Source organism: Carettochelys insculpta, chromosome 24 (assembly GCF_033958435.1).
Source record: "Carettochelys insculpta isolate YL-2023 chromosome 24, ASM3395843v1, whole genome shotgun sequence".
Taxonomy (NCBI): Eukaryota; Metazoa; Chordata; order Testudines; family Carettochelyidae; genus Carettochelys; species Carettochelys insculpta.
The window spans coordinates 14,646,508-14,674,286 of record NC_134160.1 but is presented as its reverse complement, the minus strand read 5'-3'; the positions used below and the strand labels follow the sequence as shown (position 1 = coordinate 14,674,286).

At 47.0% G+C, this 27,779-nt stretch overlaps 1 protein-coding gene across 1 annotated transcript in view; it reads left to right on the top strand.

Moving 5' to 3' along the window:
• MATN1 (matrilin 1) overlaps positions 1–20,898 on the top strand; it is a 47,288-nt gene extending 26,390 nt beyond the window's left edge. Inside the window, exons 3-8 of the mRNA XM_074976282.1 lie at positions 223–445; positions 6,727–6,852; positions 9,675–10,082; positions 15,202–15,354; positions 17,464–17,544; positions 19,554–20,898. Of these exons, the coding sequence (XP_074832383.1) occupies positions 223–445; positions 6,727–6,852; positions 9,675–10,082; positions 15,202–15,354; positions 17,464–17,544; positions 19,554–19,603 (1,041 nt within the window). The 3' untranslated portion in view covers positions 19,604–20,898. The remainder of the gene's footprint in view (positions 1–222; positions 446–6,726; positions 6,853–9,674; positions 10,083–15,201; positions 15,355–17,463; positions 17,545–19,553) is intronic.
• The last annotated feature ends 6,881 nt before the right edge of the window (positions 20,899–27,779 follow it).

Sequence of the window (27,779 nt, the reverse complement as noted above, 5' to 3'; positions counted from 1 at the left end):
ACCATGGTGGTAGGCCCAATGCGATATGTTGACATGCCTGTGTTGTGGGGGAAAGAGAATTATGGTTCCACTTTGTACTGGGCTTTACCACCACACATCTGAAGGGATTAACCAATGTCCTCCGCTATGCTCACCTCTACATTATAGAAAATACTACAGTGCTGAATTGCAGCAGTACAGCCCATCACCTCTTCTCTCTCATTCCCTCCCTGTCTTCTTCAGGTGGCAATCATTGTGACAGATGGACGCCCACAGGATGACGTGAAGGACGTATCTGCAAGGGCAAGATCCCTAGGCATTGAACTGTTTGCCATTGGGGTGGGTCGAGTGGACATGAACACTCTTCGGCAAATTGCCAGTGAGCCCCTGGATGAACACGTGGACTATGTAAAGAGCTACAGCGTCATTGAGAAGCTGACCACAAAGTTTCAAGAGGCCTTCTGTGGTAAGTCCTAAGGAGCAGAAAGAGGACCACAGCTGGGGACAGACTTCCCTGGTGAACAGACAGTATCCAGCACACATACTTAGGAATAACAGAACATGGTTGCCAGACTATTAACAGGAGTGTGGAGAGCGAGACATGGAAAATCATTCTTCAGAGCATTGTGTCCAGTTCTGGGCATCACATTTCAAGAATGATATAATGATGTCGCTCCAAGAGGCACTGTCCAACCACAAGAAGACAATCTCTGTCCCATACAGCTTGCAGTCTAACAAAACAAATAAAGTGTAGGAACTGGGGAACAGACACAAGAAACCACCTATTCAATCAGATGGCAGGTCAGAAGCTGAGGCAGGAATAAAACTCCTCTCTCCAGACTACCAAGCGCTGGGACACATTGCCTCTGGGACAAAAATCTTTTGTGGACTATCTAAAATCTTTGAGGGAACAAAACACTGCAGAATTTCAGATGATTTAGTATTCAGGAGGAATTTGGATAACAGTATTGTCAACACCAAATCAGATGTCAGGCTCCACAAAATCATGAGATTGCATTGAAAACCTTGACATGCTTTTTATTTGCTTTTTGGTTTCACTTGGTGCTATCATGCCCTTTTAGCTGAGGTAGCCCTGTTAATCTGTATCCTCAAAAGCAATGAGAAGTCCTTGGACACCTTATAGACTAACAGATATTTTGGAGCATACGCTTTCATGGACAAAGACCTGCTTCATCAGATGCAATGCAGTAGAGATCCCAGAGGCAGGGCTAAATATATAGGCTTATGAAAAGGAGGGAGTCCCAGTCTAGAGTGCCAGGGAGTAATCAGAAAAGTGAAAGCACAATTGGAACTACAGCTAGCATGCAATGTGAAGGACAATATGAAGGGTTTCTACAGGCATGTTAAGCATAAGATGGTGATCAGGGTGTGTGTGGGGCTGTTACTGGATGAGGGAGGTAACCTGGTGACAGATGATGGGGGAAAGGCTGATTTTTTTGCCTTAGTCTTCATGGACAAGGTCAGCTGCCAGACTACAACATTAGGCAATGCAGGATGGGAAGGAGGTGGGCAGCCCACAGTCGAGAAAGAACATGTTAAGAGCTATTTAGAAAAGTTAGACGTACACAAATCAATGGGTCTGGATTTAATGCATCCAAAGGTACTGAGGAAATTGGCAGATGTCATTACAGAGCCTTTGGCGATTATCTTTGAAAACTCACGGAGATAAGGAGAGGTTGTGGATGATTGGAAAAAGGCAAATATAGAGACAATCTTTAAAAAAGGAAAGAAGGACCATCCAGAGAACTATAGACCAGTAAGCCTTACCTCAGTCCTGGGAAAAATCACAGAGAAGATCCACAAGGAATCAATTTTGAAGTACTTGGAAGAGGGGATAGAGACTGGGAATAGTCAGCATGGATTCACCAAGTGGAAGACGTGCCTCACCAATCTGATTGCCTTCTTGTCTTCTAAATGGCTCTGTGGGCACGGGGAAGTCAATGGATGTGATACACCTTGACTTTAGCAAAGCTTTTGATACAGTATCCCACAACATTCTTGCCCATAAGTTAAGGAAGTATGGATTGGGTACATGGACTATAAAATGGATAGAAAGCTGGCTTGATGGATGGGCCCAATGGGTAGTGGTCAGTGGCTCAATGTCTGGTTGGTGGTTGGTTTCAAATGGAGAGCCCCAGATATCAGGTCTAGGGCCCATATTGTTTAACATCTTTTTAATGACCAGGATGAGGGGACGGATTATACCCTCAGCAAATTTGCAGATGAGACTAAGCTAGGGGACAGGTGGATACATCGGAGGGTAGAGAGAGGATCCACAGTGACCTAGATAAATTGGAGGATTGGGCCAAAAGAAATCTGATGAGGTTCAACAAGGACAAATGTATAGTCCTGTACTTGGGATGAAAGAATCCCAAGCACTGTTACAGGCTGGAGACCGACTGACTAAGTGGCACTGCAGCAGAAAAGGACCTGGGATTACAGTGTATGAGAAGCTGTATAAGAGTCAGCAGTGTACCCTTGTAGCAAAGAAGGCTGATGGCATTTTGGAGTGAATTAGGAGGAGCATTTCCAGCAGATCTAGCGAAGTTATTATTCCCCTCTGTTCAGCTCTGAGTATTGCATCCAGTTTTGGGCCTTCCAGGATGGAAAGGATATGGACTCATTAGAGTGGGTTAAGCAGAGGGCAAAAAAAAAATTATTAGGGGACTGGAGTGCATGACCTATGAAGACAGGCTGAGGGATTTGGGGTTGTTTAGTTTGTAATAGAGAAGAGTGAGAGGCAATTTGATAGCAGCATTCAACTTCCTGAAGGTGGGGTCTCTGAAGAGGATGGAGAGAGGCTGTTCTCAGTAGTGATGGATGGCAGAACAAGAAGCAATTGTTTGGAGTTACGGAGTGAGAGGTGTATGTTGCATATTAGAAAAAACTAATTCACCAGAAGGGTGGTGAAGCACTGCAATGCTTTACCTATAAAGGTGATGGATTCTCCATCCCTAGGGCTATGTCTACACTAGGGGAAAACTTTGAAATGGCCATGCTAATGGCCAAATCAGAGAATACTAGTGAGTTACTGAAATGAATATTTAGCACCTGATTAGCATGCTGCTGGCCACAGCACTTCAAAAAAACTGCGTTTTGCTCACGCACAGCTTGTCTACACGAGGGTCCTTTTCAAAAGGAACCTGTAAACATCAAAATTCCTCTATTCCTGTGGAAATAAGGACCTCCATGTGGAAGAGCTGTGAATGAGTGAAATGCGGCACTTTCAAAGTGCTGGGGCTGGCAGCATGCTAATCAGGCGCTGAATATTTATTTCATTAGTGTTCTCTGATTTGGCCATTAGCATGGCCATTTCCAAATTTTCCCCTAGTGTGGATGTAGCCTAGAGGTTTTTAAAGTCTCGGCCTGACAAATTTCTGGCTGGGATGATTTAGTGGTGGTTGATCCTGCTTTAGGTAGGGGATTGGACTAGATGACCTCCTGAGGTCCCTTTCAGCCCTTGGATTCTATGATTCTATGAATTCAGTCAGGGAGGATATGGCCTACTTCCAGCAGCTACTACAGAGGTGTGAACACCAAGATAGAGAAACTGCTTTTTTATTTGGACAGCCACTCCCAGTGTCTCTGTTCAATCCTTGATTGATGACGTCAAATTTGCAATTGAATTTTAACTCTCTGGAGTCTGTTTTTGAAGTTTTTTGTTGCAGGATGGCTACTTTTAAATCTGTTACTGAGTGGCCAGGGAGATTTGAAGTGCTCTCCTACAGGTTTTTGTATGTTACAATTCCTGATATCTGATTTTTGTCCATTTATTGGTTTATGTAGAGATTGTCCAGTTTGACCAATGTATATGACAGAGGGGCATTGCTGGCACATGATGGCATATATTACATTAATAGATGTGCAGGTGAATAAGCTCCTGATATTGTGGGTGATGTGGTTAGTTCCTCTGATGGTGTCGCTGTTGTAGATATATGAGCAGAGTTGGCACCAAGGTTTGTTGCAGGGATTGGTTCCTGAGTTATTGTTGTGTGGTCCACAGTTGCTGGTGAGAATTTGTTTCAGGTTGCCAGGCTGTCTGTAGGAGACAACTATCCTGCCTCCCAAGGTCTGTGAGAGTGAGGGATCATTGTCCAGGATGAGTTGTAGATCAATGATGGTGAGCTGGACAGGTTTTACCTGGGGGCTCTATGTGATGGCCAGTGGTGGTGTTATTTCCTTCTTGGTCCTGTCTTGTAGCTGGTGGCTCCTGGGTACATGTCTGGCTCTGTCAATCATTTCCTCACTTCCCCAGGTGGGTAAAGGTCTTGTAGGTGTTTATCTCTGTCTGAGAGATAGGAGTAAATGTGGTTGTACCTCAGTGCTTGACTGTGGACAATGGATCTTTTATGCAAGAAGTCCAGAAACTTACTTTTTCCCCAGTAAAAACAGATTATCATGCCACCTTTAGTATCAGCACCTGGGGCTGTATGAAAACGTGAACTATCTTAAGGCTTGCTATAAAACTGGGAGATATGGCAACCCTGAACTTTTACCAATCCACTGGGTCATGTCAGAGACTCAGAGCAGCCATCTCACAGAACTCCAAGTTCCTTTCCAATTTCTAGGTCAGCTCTCTAGCTATAGCTACAGCTCTTTCTACATTCCAACTTACCCATGAAGTACTATACTCAGGGAGGGATGTTTGCTTGTTCTGGGATAGGAAGAGAACTTCTTTTGCAGTTATTCCCACCTGGTACAACTAACAAGACTTACAAACTCCTGGGGATTTCCTCTTCTTTTAATGTCCCTCTTATCCCTGCCTCTTAGTACAGGCCCTAAAAAGAGACTGTTTCTCTGCTGCTCCTAGTAAATATGTATGTTTCGAGAGGGTGCCACTGTTTCTCTTCCAAGGCCAGGGTTTGTATGTGTGTGAGGGTTTGCACACAGGTGCTGGGGCATGTTGGATTCTGTGATGAAGACGTGAAGGAAGAAGATTAATGAAAGAGAACAAAAGGCAAAAAGATAAGCCAGAGCCCAAAGTCTGGATCTGGAGCCTAGTGTCTCTAGAGCCCAGGGGCTTTCAGAGCTGCAGCTGGGGTTACAGCTACCATGAGAAAACATTTCCGTTACGAGTGGCAACTTGATCAGGAGTGGCTAGGGCACAGGCTAGGCTGTCAGGTTTCTGGATTCCATTCCTAGCCGTGGTGGAGTGGTTAATACAGAAGAGAATGGCAGTGTGAAGGTAGGAATGCATCCCAACTTTAGGAAAAGGCTGGTGGAGAGGTTACAGTGGAGGGACTGGGAGTCAGAAGGGAGTCAGTAAAAAGTTCCTTTTTATTTCCCCTGTGACTGAGCTAGCCCAGATTCAAGGCCATGTCTACTTGGCGAGAGCTATTTCAGGATACAGCAATATCTCAGAATAGCTGCCTGGCATCTGTGTAATACACCCCTCATTTCAAAATATTTTTCCAAAAGATCGGGGAGCTATTTCAGCATCCCTAAGCACCTGCTCACAGCAGGAGCAAAGGATACCTTGGGAGAGTGCTTTATTTTGACATGTGGTACCATTTAGACCAATGGTGTCCAATAGGAATTCAAAGATCGCCACGCTTGTGGTTGCTGTCTTTTCATAATCACCACATTCTATTATACAAAACTTTATAGATCCAGGCACTCCCAGCCCCTCTCACCCCACCCAAAGCAGTTGGTAATAGCGTGTTGGCCCAAGCGGCTCTGCTGAGTCCCCAGCATTGAATTAGAACTGAGAGGTTGGGGTGGCTGGCTCTGGCAACAGAGGAGTGGGCAAACAGCACTCCCTGCATGCAGCTCTCTGGAGGAGCCACCTTTAAAGGCTCCAAGCGCCATATGCAGCCTTGAGAGCTACAGGTTGATCACCCCCTATTCACCACAACACAGTGTCCTATTCATCACATATGGTGAATGTATTGGACACCTCTGATTTAGACAGTGCCACATGCCAAAATAGCCTATTTTGAAACTGACTTGAAGTAAGCTAGGCAGTTTGTTCAGTGCAAATTGCACAGCTTGTTTTGAGTTTAGGCCCTTGTGTAGACATAGCCCAAAAGTATTCCCCTGGATGTCCCTGCCTGTTGGCTTCCTGTGGCCAGGCTGTGTCTAGTTTCCAGGTTTAAGGCATGAAACCTTTTCATTGTGCTGTGATGTGGAAGGTGTGGGTAATGCTTGGTTGTGAGTGTCATTTCTAGCAGACCTGCATTCTCCAGAGGACTCTTAAGAATCCCCAGTGGATCCCACAGCCACAATAAACCAGCTGGTTCTATGGTGTCTTGGCTGTTTCCTCAGATGACTACTCATGCAGTGCCTTGGCTTTGCCTCCCATTCTGGCTGACACAAAGGGGAAGCTGCAGTGTGAAATCCGTCCCATTTCTAGGCAGAATCTCCAGTTCTAGATTTTGGTAGGCGCAGGGTCTCTGTGCATGCTAAGAGTGTGAGGGGCAGAGTGAGGGCATTGGGCAGGAGCAAAGTGAGGACAGAAGCTTTCAGAGTGTTACAGAGCGCACACAGTTCAATCCAAGCAGAAAATTGGGGTGGGGGAGGAGGACCAACCCCATCTTCCTGCCCAGCTCCCGGATCCCTGACCCCCATACAGTCAGGCACCACATCAGTGAGGTTTTTTTTCCCTTTATTTAGTCATTGCCTCTCACTTCTTATTTGTTTATAGGCCAGGGGCCCCTGACCTAATGAAGGTTCCCCACCCCTGCTCTGAAACATACAGTAGATTTTATTTTACGTTGTTTCTTACAGACCTGTCTGACCTATGTGCCTCTGGAGACCATGACTGCCAGCAGATCTGTGTCAGCACCCCCAGCTCATACACCTGTTCTTGCAAAGAGGGCTTCACACTGAATGCTGATGGGAAAACCTGCAGTGGTAAATACCCTTTTTCACTCAGATGTGACTATGGCTGGGCAGTGGTGTGGCAGGGGAGTGGGTGTTTTTGCTAATGAGATAGCTGAGGCACTGGCCTGCATAGAAAAGCCAGAGTAAAATAGTGAGGTCTTCACCCCAATTTAGGGTAATCATCCATCCCATTTTTGGTGGGATGGTCCGGTATTTGGGATGCCAAAAAGGTTCTCTGCTTATTTTAGAAAAGGGACTAAATGTCCCATATTTTCCACCAGCAACTGCTGGCTGGAGAGCAAGGAGCCCGCAGGTTAATCTACTGTCCCCTTCCCCAGGGCTTGGGGAAGCAGAGGGAGTATTGGCAGTGGCCCCGTCCCTGCTGCTTCCTCGGGGTTTCCAGGAGCACTGGAGGCTGCCATGGCCTGGGGCTCAGGGAGGTTGGGCAGCTGCCACCCCTTCCTGGCTCCTCAGGGCTTGGAGGAGCTGGGAGGATCCATCCCTCCCCAATATCTCCCTGTCCAATATTTGGGAAAGGAAGACTGGTCGCCCTAACCCCACTTCCATAGGTGGCTCACCATGGAGAATGTAATGAAGTAGCTCTGACCTAGGAGAGCTCTTTACTTAAGCAAAAGCCCACCGATGGCAGGAGGGATTTTGCCATTGACCCCAATGTGCTTTGTATCAGTCTCGTTGACTCATTGCCACGGTTAGCAGAAATATTTCCTGGAAGGCCTCCACCCACCTCCAAGCAGTGGCAGATTAAACATGGACCCCATTGATCTGTGGGTCTGAATCCCAGCAGAGTCCCCATACCCAAATGATACCACAAACCTTTGCAGACCCCCTCCCTGCTAGAAGAGGGAGGTGCTGGGAGGTGCAGGACATGGATATTTGATAGGAGCTCAGTTGTGTCTTGTCTCTGAAGCTGGCCAGATGCTGCAATGTGAAGTGACTGTGAGGCATGAATGGAGGCACCCACAGAAACTGAACAAAAGAAGCACAGAACAGGAGAAGGATGTGACAAGCCTTGAGGCAAAGGACCCATGAGGAAGAGGCTTGGCAGCACTGCCTTCTCCTTTATCTGAGGAGAGAAATGTCCTTCCCAGCCAGCCCTGCTGGTGGCATTGTACCATAAACCATCATACCATAATAACATAAACCATCCCAATGAAATTCAAATGGGATTTGGGTGCATAAATCCCTTGGGCATCTTTGAAAACCCACCATATAGATAACGCCTCTGAGGACTTCTTCCATGTTCTGTTGTGCTCCTTCTACCGGAGAGTCCAGAGCATTCCTGAGCCCTTGTCCACACATTCCATCGTCACCTCTAACACACCTACCCCAGTCCATGCCAGGGTCATGTGCCTAAAATTCTTTGCCAATGACAAGTAAGGAGAGAACCACCTGGGACTGTGTCCTGTTGGAGTTGAAGTGTCAATGATCAGTTAGCTGACAGTGTGTACAGCAAGTTAGTCAGCAGGGGGCATTTGCTGTCCTCTCACCATGCCAAGTGTCCAGTAACTTCATGGCTCTGAGATTTCTGGAAGAGCAAAACCTTCTGCTGTGCTTTCCGTTCAGTGCTCCCTGTTAAGCTGCAAACAGGTCATTGCCAGCTGGAACTATCAACGCACTGTGGCTACGTCTGTATTAGGCAAAGTAAGTCGACTGCAGGTGCACAATTCTAGCTGTGGCAATGGCATAGCTAGAACTGACATATCTGCACTTGGCTTACATGGAAGTCGTTCCTGAAGAAGGTCAACAGGAGAGTTTCTCCTGTCGACTTCCCTTACTTCTTGCATCTCACGAGGAGTGCAAGGGTCTACTATGACCCCAGATGGGTTAATTTTGTGTATTGCCACCATACACAGGAAACTGAACCCCGGAAGATCTACCCTGAGCGGGTCGATCTTTCAGGTTAGTGTAGACATAGCCTGAATCTGATTGGGGATGTGTGACCTCACTCAAGTGAAATAAACTTGCAGAGCTGGGGAAAGAACCCAGGAGCTGAAAAGCACCCTTATACACATTCAAACCATTCTCATTGGCTAACCTTTGCTGGCCACACCTGTGAGTGGAAAGAATATGGACTCAGAAATTATTCCTCCTCCTGGCTCCTGTACTCTAATCACTCCCTCACAAAGTTTTTTTTGGGAGCTGAAGTTTTGGATGGCCACATAATACCAACTGACAGATTAAACCAATGTCAGTCATTAAAATATTCCAGTGTGCACAGATTAAATACTATCAGCTCATACATCCCACAATGCCCAGTACATCCCTTTCATGGTAAGAATAAACAGAAATGGGACCCAAAGGTGAGGCAGTTGCATTTTGTACAAGTTTTGTGTTCCAGTAAAATAAATTGGATTTTGATTTTTCAATATTTATCTTTTTAACTAAAACCCAAAATTTTAACTGAAAACAATTTTCAAAAACTGAAAAATTGGTTTTCTTTTTTAAAAGAAAAATGTTCACGGGGAGTTAAATAGTTATGTGAAAATGATTGTTCTTTTTCAAATAATTATGATGATAAGGATGATGATGATTACCGAGGAACACTGATACATGGATGGAGACCACATGGTCACCAAAAGTTTCAGTGGCATGATAAGATCACCAGAAAGGACATAAACTGAACGTCTAGCCACAACAGCCTAAGTATCTAGGTTGAGATTTATCTGAGAGATGCAATTTCCACAAGAAGGCTACATGCTTTTGAGATACATCATTATGATGAATTATTATTTTAAAGCCAGAGTGTTTTTTGTTTCCCACCCCATCCCTCCTCCCCAGTTAACTGGGAGCTGAATTTCTCACTTTTTCTCTGTTCTCTTACTTCTTGTTAGCCTGCAGTGGTGGATCTTCCACTGACCTCATTTTCCTGATTGATGGCTCCAAGAGTGTACGGCCAGAGAACTTTGAGCTGGTGAAGAAGTTTATCAACCAGATCGTGGATTCACTGGATGTCTCAGATAAAAATGTCCATGTGGGCCTGGTTCAGTATTCCAGCTCTGTCAGGCAGGAGTTTCCACTGGGACAGTACAACAACAAGAAGGATATCAAGGCAGCAGTGAAAAAGATGTCCTACATGGAGAAAGGAACCATGACGGGCCAAGCATTGCATTATCTCATTGACAATTCTTTTGCTATCTCCAGTGGAGCAAGGCCTGGTGTCTCCAAAGTGGGCATTGTCTTCACAGATGGGCGGTCACAAGACTACATCAGTGATGCTGCCAAGAAAGCCAAGGAGCTAGGTAGGCATCCAGATGTGATGTTGGCTTTCCACTGAGTCAAGTGCTAGTCTATGTGGGATGCTGACTGGCAGCCTCAGAAACCAATGTCCTACATTCACCATAGAATGGGCATCAGTAGGACAAAACATCAACCTTAGCCCCCTGCCCATGTGCTTCAGTGATGACTTAGAGGGCTCCGTAAGTGGGCAAGGGGGATTTTCAAAGGGACTTTGGCTTTCAATGGGACCTAGGCAGCTAACGTTCCTAGTCCCTTTGTAAGCCTCATCTTCGATCTCCATTCTAAATCAGTCATTGGCCTCTTTCTCAGGCTATCAGGAAAGAAGCCATTTGGCACCCTTATAACAGAGTCTGTGGTCTTTGACCCTTTTCCATGGCAAGCTCTTCCCTCTCTGGTTATCAGTACTTAGTCCCAGTGCACAGTTAAACCAAGCTCTGCAGGGTACACCACACCTCAAGAATAACTGTAAGAACCTCCGGGGTCATACTGTTGGCGCATGTGAGCGTGAGGGTGTGACGGTGCATTTGTTCTGAAAGGAATTTGCCACAGTGATCTGTATCGTCCATTTCATGGGGAGGATGCAAGGTCCATGGCTTGGCCTTTACTCCAGCGAAGCCTTTGACTTGTTTGTTAGATGAATGGGTTTCCTGGTGTCTCAAATTACAGTCCCAGTCCCTCGTGTGTTCTGATCTCACCCAGTGATGACTTGGCGGGGAGAGGAAACAAGCTGACTCATCAACTCTGCTTAGTGCTCCAAAACACCTTTCAGTCACCCTCATTCCTGAGGAGTCACAAAGGCCAAACAGGCTTATGGCACAAATTGGAGCAGCCACAGGACAGATCTAATTATGACAGCTAGACTGCTCCCATAGGTTGAGCCCTGCAAATCCACAGATATCCATGACTTGTTTTTGAAGATACAGATGTGGATACCAATTTTGTACCTAAAACCCTGTAAATTTGCAGAGGTGTGAGTACCTGTGTCCACAGATATTAATGAAGATATTTGCAGCTCATTTTTGCAGCTACAGATGCAGATGCGAATTTTGTATCCATGCAGGGCTCTACCCAGAGGACCATTCCCCCCAGAAGAATGGGAGCAGTGCCCCATGAGCCAGGTTTGCCTTATCTTGCCATCATCATAGTTTGTCACTGAATCCCTCAACACTCCCTATATGGCAGAGGGGTAAAAGCAGGTGACATTAATCTGCACCCACAGGCTTTATATAAAATGAAAAGTCCCTTTGGCTTGGGGAAATTTTCAGTCGTTTGTTGCATTCTGAGTTAGGCCCGTTATGCCATTCACAAAGCAACTCTTGGGGTGACTGAGGATCTCACCTTTCATTTATTATGAACATCATTGTCAGCAACAGCTGCCTTCACAGAGGGGAGAAATAAGTTCATGGAGGCCAAGACTATCAATAGCTTTTAGACTATATGTTCAGGGAATACAGCCGCATGCTCTGGGTGTCCTGAAATCTCTACAGGCCAGAACCTGGGACTGGATGACAGTGGATAGGTCATTTAAATTGCCCATTTGTCCATGTTCTTTCCACTCCCTTTGGATCATCTGGCTCTGCGCTATGCCAAAGACAGGCTGCTGGGCTAGACAGACCACGGATGTGACCCAGGATAGCCACAGGGAATGTCTTTGAACACAACAGCACTGAGGGCTAGAAATTAGGGGCGGGTAAATAAACCAGCCCCAGAGACTAAGTAGCAGATTGCCCTGCTGTCTTTATGCAGGAAGGAGGAGTGAGACCGAGGGAAGGTCATCCTACCCAAGGCCCAGCTGCTCAATTACTAAGCAATGGATGAAATTCACATCTGCGCAAGGAACAAGCACCACTTTAATCCCACTTAAATCTTCACAAAAATCCTTATATGTATGGACGTAATGGATGCAAGAACCTTCTGCTGGCCCTTCACAAGTGAAGCTCATCCGCGTGTGTGCCATGCTCCCACTCGTTATTGACCATCCAGTAATGTCCATTAGGCATGTGTCAGAGGGGTGGGACTGAGCAGGAGATGTATTTCAGCTGCCAATTTCCAGGCAGATTATCAGAGAAAACGGTACTTTAAAGGTCTTGAGACATAAATATCTTGCGAGCTGCCCCCTTTTGCTGAACTGTTACTGCCCAAGTTTCTCCTATTCCTTTTCAGTGTGAAACAAGCATCTCCCTTGAGGATATATTCAGGGGTTGGTTAATGGTTTGCCTCTCTTAATCTTTGGTTTTAAGCAGGGGACCTGACTGAGAGCTGCTGCCTAATAATACAGCTCAAACATGACAACATGAATAAGTGACATTTGAGAAGCATTTTGGCAGGTGTGTGGGATGCTGGCAAAGAGTGTTTGGCTGGTACATACAAATTTTTGTGTAATGCATCAACACAATTTATCATATAGGCTTTGAATTCTGTTTTATTATCTTTGTCTGTTGGTTTATTTGTTTTTCCTTTTGCCGATTGTTAACTGATCATGTTTCTTACAGGGAAAATATAACAGCTTGTTATTGCACTCTGAAAGTGTTCCAGGAGCTGGGATTTAGAAGTGCTATTGAAAATTCAAATACTGTGGGGCTTTTCTTCAAAGGAATTAAGGAAACACAGCTGGGAAATGTTATCAGTGCTTGAACGTAAATAGTTCAGAGCTCAGACCAGCAGTTCAGGGAGACATTTTTATCCTACTGAAGTCAATGGCAAAACTCACATTAATTTCCATGGGGCCAGGATTTCACCCCAGGTGTGGCTTCAGATAGTTTACATGAGACCCAGCAGACCATCCAAGTACCTGTACAACTGCTATCCCCTCATAACTGGATGTTCTGTCCCTGCTAAGTGACAGGTCTTCCTGAGAAGGAGACCCAGTAGTTTGGTACTACTACCACTGGTCAGAAAATGGTTTTCCTGTCTGCAAACATTTCTAAGAGTTCAAAAAGTGTTCCCCTCCAAAATGGGAAAAAAGAGTCAAAGTTGATAAAAGTATTTGTGATAAAAAACTCAATTTGAGTTAATGAAAATATGTCATTATTATTTTAAACTTTTAAAATAGTTGACCATTTCTTCTTATTCTCACTAGTTTAAATTTCAAAACCAAAAGTCATTTTGAATAAGAAAACCTGATTTTTTCATTTTGAGAAAGCTGAAATATATGGAGATATACTTATCTCATAGAACTGGAAGGGACCTTGACAGGTCATCAAGTCCAGTCCCCTGCCCTCACAGCAGGACATATCAGGTGTAATTGACAGGTTTTTTTTTTAAATCTATTTGCCCCAGATCCCTAAATGACCCCTCAGAAGCTGAGCTCCCAGCGTTGGATTTAACAGAGCAATGATCAAACTACTGAGCTGTCACTCCTCCTGACAGGAGGTGCTCACCAATTTCAACCCCCCTCTTTTTTTCCTTTCTAATTTGTTTGTAAGTTGAAAAATTGACTGGAATGGACCCTTTGTGAGTTTCACTACTGATGAACTGGGATTTTCTGACACAATATATTTCATTCAACATTTCCTGACCGGCTCCTGTTACTTACTTAATCCAGCATTTGGTCAGCTTTCCGGTGCCACCTTGCTACCCAGATGTAAGTGCTGAAAACATGGTGAATGACTTTGGGTCCTGTTTTGGAAACATCTTCTGTGTTCCTGCTGGGTGCCTCTTAACCCTGGGTTCTCAGACCTAGGGTCGTGTCCTCTGCTGGGGCAATGGACAGGACTGAAAGGAACTATAACTGTGAACCCTTCTGGAAAAGTCTGAACAAAGGCTAAGACAATATTCCTGTGACTCTGCTTGAGGAGCCCATAAGCCACTGTGTTACTCTTCTGCCTCAGTAAGAGAGAGAATTATGGGAATGTCAATTGTGTCAGCTCTCTGATGCTCTAGTCTGCCCACCTTACCAGGAAACACCAGGGCCAGATTAAGAAAGGCTCTTCAGGGACTGCAGCCCAGGGACTGAGGCTAAAGGAAGGCTTTGCCAAAAGCTCTGCGAGCACCAAAAGTTCAAATCTTTTTGTGAGGCCCCCTTAGCCTGTGGCCCTGGGCTGCAGCCACTGAAGTCCTATGTTCTGGCCCTGCCTGGCAGGCACAGGGGGAAGTGGTGGCATGTGCTGCTGTCTCCCACCCCCCGCCCCTTGCCCCCCACACTCAATGGTCTGGAGCTGTATCACTGCAGGATGCTATCTCCCCTAGCTGCCCTCATCTGCAGGCTTCATCCCTCCAACTCAGGCCAGTGCCAAGGAAGGCATTCCAGCTTGTGCCCCTTCTTCCCCAAGGAGATCAGGCTAGGGCCAGGAAGTACCGCCTCACTCTGCCCTCCTGAAAAATGCCAGGAAAGTCTCCTAGTAATGCAGTAATATCGAAAAAAAGTGTCTGTTCAGTTGCATGTTTTTTGGGATTCAGACCGCCTGCCCTGCCCCTGGGGTGCCTTGGCCCTAATTATCACAGTTGCCTGGAGCAATTTTTGGCTGGAGTCATTTTGGGATGAGAACAGTTAATAAAGGCTCTTGATTTTTTACCTTGTCCCTCATATGTCATGTTAGACTATTTGTCATGGGATCTCAAATACACTCACTGGACCGCAGCCTTGTGAATGGGCTAGCGATGGGACCCCAATAAAATCTGGTCGTACCATCAGCCTGTCCCAGACCTGAGTGAGGGTCCAGATTCACACTTTCTGCATAGCCCCACTGTGGTGACAATAAGAAGCTTGGATACAAATCCAGAGCTGAGCTTTCCCACATTTACAAGGATTTCAGTTTGAGCCTGTCCCTGTAATAAGTACACGCTGAAATTCTCTCTTGGATTTCTGCGATGTGCTCTTGTAGTTTCACTGGCCTAGTCTTAGGATGCACGCTCTGCACTGAGTGGCCATCACAGCACCCATCCCACAAAACCCTACAGCTGAGAAATTTGAAAGTACGCTGACTCCACAGACAAATTATGTGAGTGCTCTTAAGTTTCCATCACTGAGTGTTTGGTTCAGGGCTTCACCCAGTGCAGGTGTCCTAATCTGTACGCAGCACATCATGTGCCAAAAATGAAGGCCTGACAAGCTGGCTGGACTCTTGGTGGTATTCTGAAGAGCTGATGCCCAGTGGAACTGACACTTTTCATTGCTTGCAGGCTTTAAAATGTATGCTGTGGGAGTGGGCAATGCAGTTGAAGAGGAATTAAGGGAAATTGCCTCAGAGCCAGTGGCAGAGCACTACTTCTACACGGCTGATTTCAAAACCATCAACCAGATCGGGAAGAAACTGCAGACGAAAATCTGTGATGGTGAGTTGGGGAAAGGGCAGGAATGATAGAATCATACAATCCTAGGGCTGGAAGGGACTTCAGGTGGTCATCTAGTCCAGCCCCCTGCTTCAAGCAGGATCATCAACAACTAAGTCATCCCAGCCAGGACCTTGTCAAGTCAGGACTTAAAAGCCTCTAGGGATGGAAAATACACCACATCTCCAGCAACACATTCCAGTGCTTCATGATCTTCCTGGTGAAGTAGTTTTTCCTAATATCCAACCTACTCCTCTCCTTCTGTAACTTCAGACCATTGTAACTTCAAACCATTGTTCTGCCATCTGTCACCACTGAGAACAATTTCTCTCCAACCTCTTTAGATCTCCCCTTCAGGAAGTTGAAGGCTGCTATTAAATCACCCCTCAGTCTTCTCTTCTGTAAACTAAAAAAGCCCAAATCCCTCAGCCTCTTCTCATAGGTCATGTGCTCCAGCCACTCAGTCATTTTTGTTGCCCTCCGCTGAACCTGCTCCAGCTCATCCACATCCTTTTTATAGCGAGGGCCCAAAACTGGACACAATATTCCAGATGTGGCCTCACTAGTGCTGAATAAAGGGGAATAACCACTTCTCCAGATCAGCTTTCAATGCTCCTCCTAATTAACCAAGTATGCTGTTAGCCTTCTTGGCCACAAGGGCACACTGTTTACTCATATCCAGCCTTTCATCCACCATAACCCCTACATCCCTCTCTGGTGTACTGATGCTTAGCCAGTCAGTCCCCAGCCTATAACAAAGCTTGGAATTCTTTCGTCCCAACCACAGGACTCTACACTTCTCCTTGTTCAACTGCATCATATTTCTTTTGGTCCAATCCTCCAATTTATCCAGGTCACTCTGGATCCTATTTCTACCCTCCAATTTATCTGCCTCTCCCCCTAGCTTTGTGTCGTCTGCAAACTTGCTAAGGGTGCAATCCAGTCCCTCATCCAGGTCATTAATAAAGATGTTGAACAACACCAGCCCCAGAACCAAGCCTTGGGGCTCTCTGCTTGAAACTGACCACCGTCCAGATATTGAGCCTTTGACCACTACTTGTTGGGCCCGACCATCAAGCCAGCTTTCTATCCACCATGGATACAATCCATATTTCCTTAACTTATGGGCAAGAATGTTGCAGGAGACTATCAAAAACTTTTCTGAAGTCAAGGTATATCATATCCACAAAGCCTGTTACCTTGTCATAGAAGCTAATCAGATTGGTCAGGAAGATTGGAGAGAAGTTGAAGAGATAGCAAGTGGAAAGCAGTGATCCCTGAAGCAGGGGGAAAATACACCAATAGGTCTCCCCAAAAGGTGTCTGGGGTTGGTTAATTGGTTGGCTTCTGGGGAGGTGAGTGGTTTTGCTCATCTCTCTGATTTTGGCAGGAGTAGTAGGCATCCTTCAGTCTGCATGGGTGAGGAGACAAAATTTTTTATAGAAAAAATGACAGACTTTACAAATTATAATATGTTAAATTTCTAACATAGTATTTTTCAGCCAAAAGTCTCATTGTGCTTTTAAAACAGTATACCTTTAAAACATGACAGATTTGGTGAACTGCATCGCCCAACAATTTTTCTAGGGATCTCCATCACTGGACAGTTAAACTGCGTCTCTTACCCCTTTGGCCACCAGAATGGTATAAAACATTTAAATTGGCTGGTAGAATTAGATGCCACTTTCATCTTGACAGCATTTCTGTTTGTATGTAATACAATCACTTAGAACACCACACATGATCAATTCCAAAATTTCGAGGAATGATCTAGGCTTGAATAAGCAGAACCCTACTGATTTTGCTGAAAATCAGAAAAGTCATTTCTGAGTAATAAGAATTTTTAGTTAAATCATTAATGTAATTAAAAAAATAGATAATACACAGAACCCTTCCTCCATAAGCCATGACATGTGTGACCCTCTAGTTAGTTTAAGGTCAAATAGAGCAATAACCAGAGAATCTGGTTGAATGATGTATTGATTTCTCTAAGACCGCAGGCTGGAGAAAATGTTTTCACTTTATTTCGTTTGCCACATGGTTTAAGTTTTCACATATTCCTTCCTTGATCTGACGGATGATTCACAATCACCTTTGTTCTCTTATCCACAGAGGAAAACCCATGTGAATGTAAAGCTATTGTGAAGTTCCAGACAAAAGTAGAAGACCTCATAAAGTCATTGACAAGAAAACATATCCTTTAAAGCAGCTCATTTTCACAATATTGAGTTCCATTTTCTGGAGAGTATAGATTAACCAGAACTTCCAGGGAGACACATTAGTGCAGCTGTCAAGAAACTGAGTAGGAGTCAGGAGACTTGGGTTCTGTATAAAAAGTCAGAGCGAGACAAAGCAGGCTGCTCCCTAAAAGTGGCATGACACAATTCAAATCACCTTGCTCTAGGCGATCTGCAGGCTAACTGAGCTTGCTGTTCCCTGCAGAGCCCACTAGACTGCAGTGTGGTGCGAGAAATGTTTTATAAATTAAAGGGACAACCTACAGTTACAACAGTGCTTTCCGATATACCAGATTCTGTACATAGATTCTGTGCAGACATTCACAAAGGAGGCCATCCATGCCCCAGAACGCTCACCTTCTCGAAAACAGACAAGACAGGACAGGAGAACAAGACACGTAGGATGGCACTTGCCGAACAACGCCAGACAACGATGTGCAAGCATCTCAGCAAAGATAGGTTTTAAGGGGGGATTTGAAATATGTTATGTGGAAACTTTAGGGATATTGATCGGGAACTTTTCCCATTCATGCAAGGCAGGTTTTGTGGCACATGCCTCACATCAGCCCCTGAAAGCAGGATCAGCTAGCAGTGGAATGGAAGGTAGCCGTGGAAGGCAAGACCATCAGAGGAAGTTTTGATGGGGGACCTGACACAGGACTGGGGATTTCTGTCATGTCAGAGAAGTGAGACTCTCCCAGAGCTGGTAAATAAAAAAGACCACAAGAATGACAAAAAGAAAACAAAGCAAGAGGAGGGGAGAGGGCAGAACAGACTGCCCATGACAGGCCCTGCTACCAGGTGCAAGCTAACTACAAATCTACCAGCATCTCATCACAAGGAGGCACGGCTTGAAGCATGCAATTAATGCCTGTTCTTGTTGAGTCAATGGCAAAACTCGAGTTCAGGGCAGTGTGAACAGGACTTCATCACAAGGAGACCTTCAGTTTAGCAGACAAGGGCAGCACAAGAGACAGTGGTTGGCTGTAGAATTTGGAGATGTTCCAGGTGAAAATAAGTTGCAGCTTTTTAACAGTCAGGGTAATTGATAAGTCCCTGGGACCACTCATGGGGGGATCAGTTAGATTCCCCATCCCTTGGTGTCTTTCTACTGAAATTGGATGTCTTTCTAAGTGAGATGCGCAGCTCCAAGTTTCTAGATCCCACAGGCCATGTCTGCATTACCTGAAAGATTGACCCTGAGTGGGTTAATCTTCCAGGTTTCAATTTTGCATGCCTGGTGGGGATGCGTGAAATCAACCTATCAGGGGTTGGCAGTCGACCTCTGTATCCCTTGCTATCGCCAGGAGTAAGTGGGGATTGATGGGAGAAATTCTCCCATCAACCTTCAGGACAGCCAGTAAGTTGATCCCAAATAAGGTGATTCTAGCTATGTGATTTCTGTAGCTAGAATTGTGTATCTGCAATTGACTTACTTGCCTGGCATAGAGCAAGCCATTGTGTCACATGCATAGTAGATTCCCTCCTCTGAAGGTCTCACTGGGTGAAATTAGGTGGCTGATGTTTTGCAGCTGGTTGAACTATATCAATGTCTCAGTTACTGGCTAACAACCTCCACAGGGGACACAAAAGGCAATCAGAGGGGTTTCAAGGCATTTAACATTGTTTGAGATTCTAAAGTAAAGAACACCTTTCTCTGTGCCCCCCACCCCCCCAGCTTAAACTTCAAGGTCACCATCTCAACACACACACACACACACACACACACACTGGTATGTTTGTCTCTCGCTTTTATAGCAACTGTAAGGCAGTCAGTTGTAAAAATGTTTAACTTTGAATACAAGGTCACCAACCTGAAAAGGTGGCAAAACCCTGCACTGGATTGTCGCACCTGGACAGATCCCAAGCAGACATGTATTGGGCTATCTCCATTTCACGGTAGCTGACAATTGGGTGTATGAATTGTTGAAATTCACTGCCATTTTTTGCTTAACTCTTGCTCACTGGAAGATGTCACAAACAGGATCGCAGCCCTGGAAAACAAGATCATCTAACTACCAAGAACACTCGTATATTTCTCCTTCTGAATAGAAGAGAATTGTGCCAGGAGACCATCATGCATACAGAGGAGCAGCTCAGCTGTAGCGCTACACCCAGCTTTATAAATTTAAAAACATGAAAAAGAAAAAATAGTCTAGTCTAGCTGCACTCTTCTAACAAGGGATTATAATGTTAAAGCAGACATCATATTAAAGGGCAAGGCACTGTGACTTGGTGTGTGCCAAACTGCATTACCGTCCCTTGCAGCCTGTAGTATGCATATATAAACCCCAGAAATACATTTTTAATCTAAAGCTTAATATATATATATTGTTACTAAGTACTTGATTATGAGTTCTGTGAATCCTTGCTGTGTTTTTCTGCAGCTTTTGTTTCTGTGCATACTGTAATTTTATTTAAGAGTCAAATAGGATTAAAAGCAAGTCAGATTCTGAGTGTGGAAAAAAGAAACATGGACAACCAATGTGTCAGCATGACAAAGCATTATCAGTTAGTAGACAAAACTAAGCAGTGATTGCTGGATGTGGTATTTGAGATGTGCTAGGATGAGATATTTCTGCAGCCAGGTTCGACCCACGACTGCTGCACAAAAGTGAGTTTAGTTCTCCCGATCAGCTAAGACCCCTGCAATGGTTGGGCTAGTCAACATCTGTCCCATGGGGAAGTCCTGAGATGCAAAAAAGAATCCACCCATGCCTGGCTTTATTTCACACAAAATACTGCTAGCAAACCCCAACCCCATTAGATACACCAGTGTTTGGCTCTGTGGTTCCTTCTCAGAATGGTCTCAAGAACACAGTTCAAAAAATCTTTAACTTTGTTAGAATCTGAGACAAAAACACAGTGCAGCAAGCTGCAGTCAGAGATGCTGCTAATGGAATATTATGGTGTTCTCTCTTGCTCCTTCTGCCACCCCATGTCTGGCGGCATCTCTGCTTTTCTTATGTTGGCCGTCTCACTTCAGTGTGCCAGATTACGCTTATTCTCCTTCCCCAGCTGGTAGTGACCCAGGCTATCCGAACCACCAGCATGGTCTAGAGGTGTTTGCCATTGCATGCCATGGCCAATCATAGTCTCCATGTTAAGTAGGGAGCTCCCAATCTCAATAACTCATGCCATGTTACACATCCCTTCAAATGTGAGCATAAAGAGTTTGATTTTGGAATTATTATTTTTCCTATCAGAATATTTATACTTGAGAGTCTGTAAAAAGCTTTTCAGAATAACTCAAGCCTGTTCAGAAATGTAGCCACCAAAGATGTTTTGGATGCAGGAAAAAAAAATTAAATGTTTGCTCAAAAATTTGAAAGGCTGGTAGTTTTGTGTTACTAGTTGTAATTATTTTGACATTTGTTCTGTTATTTGCTTGTTCAGAGCTCAAAATGTGCAGTTAAATCATCTGTATGGACTTTCCTCTGATTTACAGATTTCTTGGACTTTGGTGTGGGAGTTAGTGGCAAGGCTTCCACAGAAGAAGCCAATGTGAGAGGGTCTGGAGATAAAATCTGACTCCTGCATTAAGGAGCTTGCAATCTGAAGTGCCAATTTGGTTCTCAGGCATATCTGCAATAACTCCACTTACTTCATACTCTAGCATTACACCAATGTAACCCTGCACTAATAATCTTGTAAACCTCTATTAATTCCTATCCATTGCTTTCAGTGATTCTACTTGCTTGGGTAGTACTCCATATAGTACTACAGACTTTCTTAAAGAGGAATCATTTATTGTAAAACACATCTACAATTGCAGCCAGTCAAAGAGGCTTGCAAACTATTTGAATCTCAGCTTTGTCTCTTTTGTTTACCATTGACTACTCATCTTGGATCTCCATGCTGCAAAGATTGACACTGAGGCTACGTCTACACTAGCACACTATGTCGAAGTAGCCTATTTCAAAGTAAGAACATCGAAATAGGCTACTTTGACACGTATCATCTACACGTCCTCCAGGGATGGTGCCGTCGACATTCAATGTCGAAGTAGCGGCAGGGAACATCGAAAGGAGCTGCCCCGGAAGGAAATGTGGAGCGTCCACACACACACAAGTGCTCTCAGTTGAAATAAGGGGCCAGGAAAGCCTGTGGACAGGGTCACAGGCTGAATTAGCCCTTCCGGGTCAACAGCAAGCTGTTCCTTTAAAAGGTCCCTCCCAGACACACCCGGCCTGCACAGCACGAGGTCTGCAGAGCGCTAGCCACACTCTCGCAGACCGATGCCCAGCAGCCTTGGATCCCCCCCGCCAGCAGCAGGAGCAGCAGCAGCAGCAGCACCTGGAAGCCTTCCAGCTAGTCACCCAGGGATCAAGCGCCCTGCTAGGGAGGCCCTCCCATGGGCAGACAGGGACACCCCTGACCACCAGGTTCCCCTCTTCCTTCCCTGCTGGGTGTGCCGCCAACTCTGGAGCTACCCCACCAGCTCCAAGTGGTATGAGCAGCTGGTCGTGGGGAAGTGGGACGAAGACCAGTGGCTGCGGAACTTCCATGTGCACCTGCTCCTTCCTGGAGCTCTGCCAGTGGCTCACCCATGCACTGAGGCACCAGGATACATGGATGCGGCGCACCCTCCCCGTCGAGAGGAGGGTCACAATAGCCATCTGGAAGCTGGCCGCTCCTGACAGCAACCGCTCCATGGGACACCAGTTCAGAGTGGGAGAGGCCACGGTCGGGAATGTTGTCATGGATGTAAGGAGGCCTGGGCCACTGGGGGGTGGGGGGGCCAAGGAGGGGACCAGGTGTGGGGCTGGGGAGGGAGGGGTGTTGGGGAGGGAGGTGATGGGTACCAGGGGAGGTGCCCGAGAAGGGGGCCTGGGGGAGGGGCCTGGGTCACCCTGCACACTCTCATGGGCGCTTGAGTTCCCTCCCCACAGGTGGTCCATGCACTCAATGCCATGCTGCTCCAGAGGGTTGACTGAGTTGGGGACCTGGATGCAGCCATCGCTGGATTCGCCACCATGGGGTTCCCAAACTGCTCTGGGGCCCTGGACGGGACCCACATCCCCATTTGCACCCTGGACCACAGCAGAGGAAGATACATCAACCGCAGGGGCTACCACTCCGTGGTCCTCCAGGCCATGGTGGACAGCCGGGGCCGCTTCCAGAATGTTTACGTGGGCTGGGCTGGCTGTACACATGATGCCCACATCTTCGGGAACTCAGGCCTGTGCTGCTGGCTGGAGGCGGGGACCTATATCCTCCAGAGGGATCTCCCTCTGGGGGACACCCCATGCCCCTCTGCCTTGTGGCGGATACGGCGTACCCCTTCCAGTCCTGGCTCATGCGCCCATACACTGGCCACCTCAATGCCAGCAAGAAGCGATTCAATGCCCGCCTGAACCACACCTGCCAGGTGGCGGAGAGGACCTTTGGCCGCCTGTAGGGCCACTGGTGGTGCCTCGTTGCCCGCCTGGATGTCGGCCTCCAAAACATCCCCCAGGTTGTGGGCATGTGCTGCACACTCCAGAACATTGTAGAGAACATGGGGAAGGCCTTCGTCCAGGGTGGGCAGTTGAAACTGGCATGGGCTTCCCCCAGCTGGCCACCACATGCAGTTGCCAGGCCCACCACGAAGGGGTACAGGTCCGCGAGGCCCTGCGGGCCCATTTTGATCAGGGAGACCCCTGAGCACCTCCCTGACCTTCCCCAGAGGGCCCCCCAGAACCGCCCCCACTGCCCCCACTGCCTGCACACCACCCCTGCAACAAGCACACGTCTCAGATTCTGTGGAAAATAAAACTGTGAATTATTGAAAACTGGTAACTGTGTCCTGTTCACAACAAAAACTGCAACCAATATACAAAGGAGGACAACTATATACAAGAGGAACAACTATGCACAAGGGAGACAACTGTACATATATGGGGGACCAGCAGATGGCTCAGCCATCGGCCCATCAGTCTTGGGTGAGGGTAGAGGGGCGTGACCCCCCGCCCATCCGCGGTCCCTGGTGTGGCCAGCTGGGGGCTGGGAGAACAGGTAGGTAGGGCCGGGATGCCTCCACCAGCTGGTCTTCAGCCCCAGTGGGCTCCAGTCCTGGGGCCTGGCAGGTGGCGAGGCAGACAGTGAGGCAGGTGGGGTGGCAGGCAATGAGGCAAATGGCATGGCAGGGGGAGACGTGGGGGGGCAGCGGGGGGCAGGAGCCGGGTGACAGCCTCCTGGGGCGAACCAGCTATGTCCCGGAATACGCCTATGAACTCCTGCCACGCTGCCCAGCACTGGGTGGACTCCTCCTGGTCAAACCTCAGTCTCTCCTCAGCCATGTCCCTCTGCCACTGGAGACCTTCCAGGAGCTGGGGGTCCACGGGGGCCATCTCCTCAGTCTGACAGTGGTGTGACCATCACACTGGCCTTGGGAGTGTCCCTGGTCGCTGGTGGTGGCTGGCCAGTGGGCTCTTGGGACCATGGTTGGAGCCTGGCTGCCTGGGACCTTGGATGGTGCAGCTGCAGAGAGGGAGAGAGGGAGGGGAAGGCTGTTAGTACTGTGACCTGGCCCATGGCCCATTCCCCCTTCCCTCACGTTGGATGATGGGTCTCCATCCCTGTCGGTGGGTGTGGTGTCTCTGTTGGGTGTCCCCATTTCATGGTCCCCCCGCTGCCAGGGCTAGGGCACAGTGCTGTCCATGGGTGTGGGTGCTGACGGGCATTGATGGCCATGCCACCACCCTGGGACTATGCTGTGGCTGGGCAGTTGCAGGTCAGGGTCCGCAGGGGGTGTGCAGGGCTTCTGATCATGTCTGGTGCTCCTGCCCCGTGGCCCAGGGGTGTATGCCCTGTGGGGTATGTACCTGACTCTCCACTGCCACGGTCGGGCAGATGCCTGGCTCATGCTCTGGGAGGGCAGGTCTATTAGGAGCCACCCCTTCTCACTGCTGAAGCCCTACTCCACCGTCCCGAGGGGTGGCTCCTCCGGTGGGCCCAGGGGTGTGGGGCTGGCCTCCAGGCCTGATGCCGGCTCCAAGGCCTGCTGGGGCTCATTGGCCATGGTGTCAAGGTGGCCGGGGAGAAGGAGGTGTCCCGGGGGCCCAGAATGGCCCTGAGCTCCCTGTAATAGGGGCAAGCTGCAGGGGCAGCCCCAGACCGACTGGCTGAGTCCTGGGCCCAGGCGTAACCCTGCCGCAACTCCTTCGCCTTGCTCCAGATGTGATCTGGAGTGTGGGAAGGGTGACCCCGTGCGGCCAGACCCTTGGCCAGTCGGGCGAATGCTTCTGCTTTCTGCTGCTTGCTCCCCATGATGTGGAGCACCAACTCCTTGCCCCAGAGCCCCAGCAGGTCTCAGAGCTCGGCATTTGATCAGGAGGGGCCCTGCCTCTTTTTTGGCCCCCACTTTAGCTGCCGGGGGTGCCTGGATCTCCTCAGGGGGGAGCCCTGGGGCCTCTCTGGGGGCTGTCTGGCTGCAGCAGGTGGTGGATGGTGGATTTGGGTCCTCTGGAAGGTGTGCAGGGCTAGCATGTGTGTGTGCTGCTGTCTGCACGCTCTCAGCTTCCTGCCACAGGAAATCCGGGTCTGTGGCGCTTTAAAGGCTGCTGCGCACGGGGACCATAGAGCCCCACAGTGGCTCGACAGAGAGTCTCAACCCCTCAGCTGATTACTGCCATGGAGGACCCCACTGTTTTGAAGTAGTGGGACACAGATCATGTACACACACCCTATTTCAATAGTAACAAAGAGGAAGCCATGCTAGTCTATACACTATCAAAACAAAAAGCAGTCAAGTAGCACTTTAAAGACTAGCAAAATGGTTTATTAGGTGAGCTTTCGTGGGACAGACCCACTTCTTCAGACCATAGCCAGACCAGAACAGACTCAATATTTAAGGCACAGAGAACCAAAAACAGTAAGCAAGGAGGACAAATCAGAAAAAGATAATCAAGGTGAGCAAATCAGAGAGTGGAGGGGTGGGGGGGAAGGTCAAGAATTAGATTGAGCCAAGTATGCAGACGAGCCCCTATAGTGACTCAGAAAGTTCCCATCATGATTTAAACCATGTGTTAATGTGCCGAATTGGAATATAAAAGCCAGCTCAGATGTTTCTCTTTCCGAAATAGAGCGATAATTCCTTTTCTGTAACACACATACCTTTAGGTCATTGACAGAATGCCCCATTCCATTCAAATGTTGACTAACTGGTTTGTGGATCTGGAGTGTTTTGATGTCTGTTTTGTGCCCGTTGACCCTTTGTCTAAGGGAGTTAGAAGTCTGTCCAATATACAAAGCATCTGGGCATTGCTGGCACATATGATGTTAGTAGAGGAGAATGAGAAAATGCCTGTGATTCTGTGAGTAACCTGGTTAGGTCCAGTGATGGTATTTCCAGAGAAGATATGTGGACAAAGCTGGCAGCGGGCTTTGTTGCAGGGAAAGGTTCCAGGACTGGTGTTCCTGGGGTATAGACTGTGGCTGTTAGTGAGGATCCTCATGAGGTTGGGAGGTTGTCTGTAGGAGAGAACAGGTATGTCACCCAGGGCCTTCTGGAGTGTAGCATCCTGATTAAAGATAGGTAGTAGGTGTTTAATAATTCATTGCAGTGGTCTGAGTTGGGGGCTGTAGGTGATGACCAGTTGTGTTCATTTCTTGGCTTTTTTGGGCTGATCTTGGAGTAGCTAGTCTCTGGGTATTCGTCTGTCCCTGTCGATTTGTTTTTTTACTTCTCCTGGTGGGTAATTCAGGTTTATGAATATTTGGTAAAGTTCTTGTAGTTTTTGGTCTCTGTCAGTTGGATCAGAACAAATGCGATTGTACCTAAGAGCTTGACTGTAAACAATGGATCTAGTCACGTGTGCAGGATGGAAATTAGAAGGGTGTAGAAAAATATAGCGATCAGTAGGTTTTCGGTACAGTGTGGTACTGATCAGGCCATCCTTGATTAGCACTGTAGTGTCCAGGTAATGTATCTCTTGTATGTAGTAATCGAGGCATAAATTGATGGTGGGGTGTAGATTGTTACAGTCTCTGTGGAATTCCTCTAGAGCCTCTGTAGCGTGGGTCCAAATCATAAAGATGTCATCAATGTATCTTAAGTAGAGGAGTGTTAATAGAGGACGAGAGCTGAGGAATCATTGTTCCTGGTCAGCCATAAATATATTAGCATATTGTGGGGCCATGCGGGTGCCCATAGCAGTTCCACTAATCTGGAGGTATAAATTGTCCCCAAAATGGAAATAACTGTGTGTGAGAACAAAGTTACAGAGGTCAGACACCAGATTGGCTGTGGTGGCATCAGCGATGGTATTCCTGATTGCTTGTAATCCGTCTTTATGTGGAATATTAGTGTACAGAGCCTCTACATCCATTGTGGCAAGGATGGCATTATCAGGAACTTTTCCGATGTTTTGTAATTTCCTCAGGAAGTCAATGGTATCTCAGATATAGCTGGGAGCGTTGGTGGCATAGGGTTTGAGGAGGGAATCCACGTAACTGGATAGTCCGGTGGTAAGGGTGCCAATACCTGAAATGATAGGACGTCCAGGGTGTCCAGGTTTGTGGATTTTGGGAAGTAAATAGAATAATCCAGGCTGCGGCTCAGATGGTGTGTCTGAGTTAATGAAGTCCCGAGTAGCAGCAGGGAGTTCCCTCAGTAGCTGTTGTAATTTCCTTTGGAATTCCAAAGTGGGATCAGCAGAGAGAGGTCTGTAAAATGCGGTGTTGGAGAGTTTTCTGGTTGCCTACTGTTAATAGTCTGACTTATTCAGGATGACAACAGCACCCCCTTTGTCAGCTGGTTTGATTGAATGTCGAAGTTGGGCGCTATTCCCATCTTTGGATAGGAATAACGATTTAAACTTTTTGCCGCCTAACATCGATTTTTCAATGTCAAAATAGCGCACAGTGTGTGTAGACGGGATGCATGCTATTTCAAAGTAGCCGGCTTGTGTAGATGCACCCTGAGTAGCTAAAAATTATTCTGCAACCAAATAAAACAGCACAAACAGAGACTAATACCACACTTTTTGCTTCAGGCATACAGGCAACATGTAGCCAAAGGAGAGTGGAGAAAAAGGAAATAAGTAACACCAGAGAAAAAGGATGTAACAGTGATGAAATTAGTCAACCGAATGAGCTGGAGCTGCTATTCTCTTTCTTGCATGCTCTCTCAATTTTACATTTCCAGAAGGAGTGGGACCAAGGGCAGTCAGCTCTCAGTGCCTCCCTCACGACAGCACTGCCCCTTCC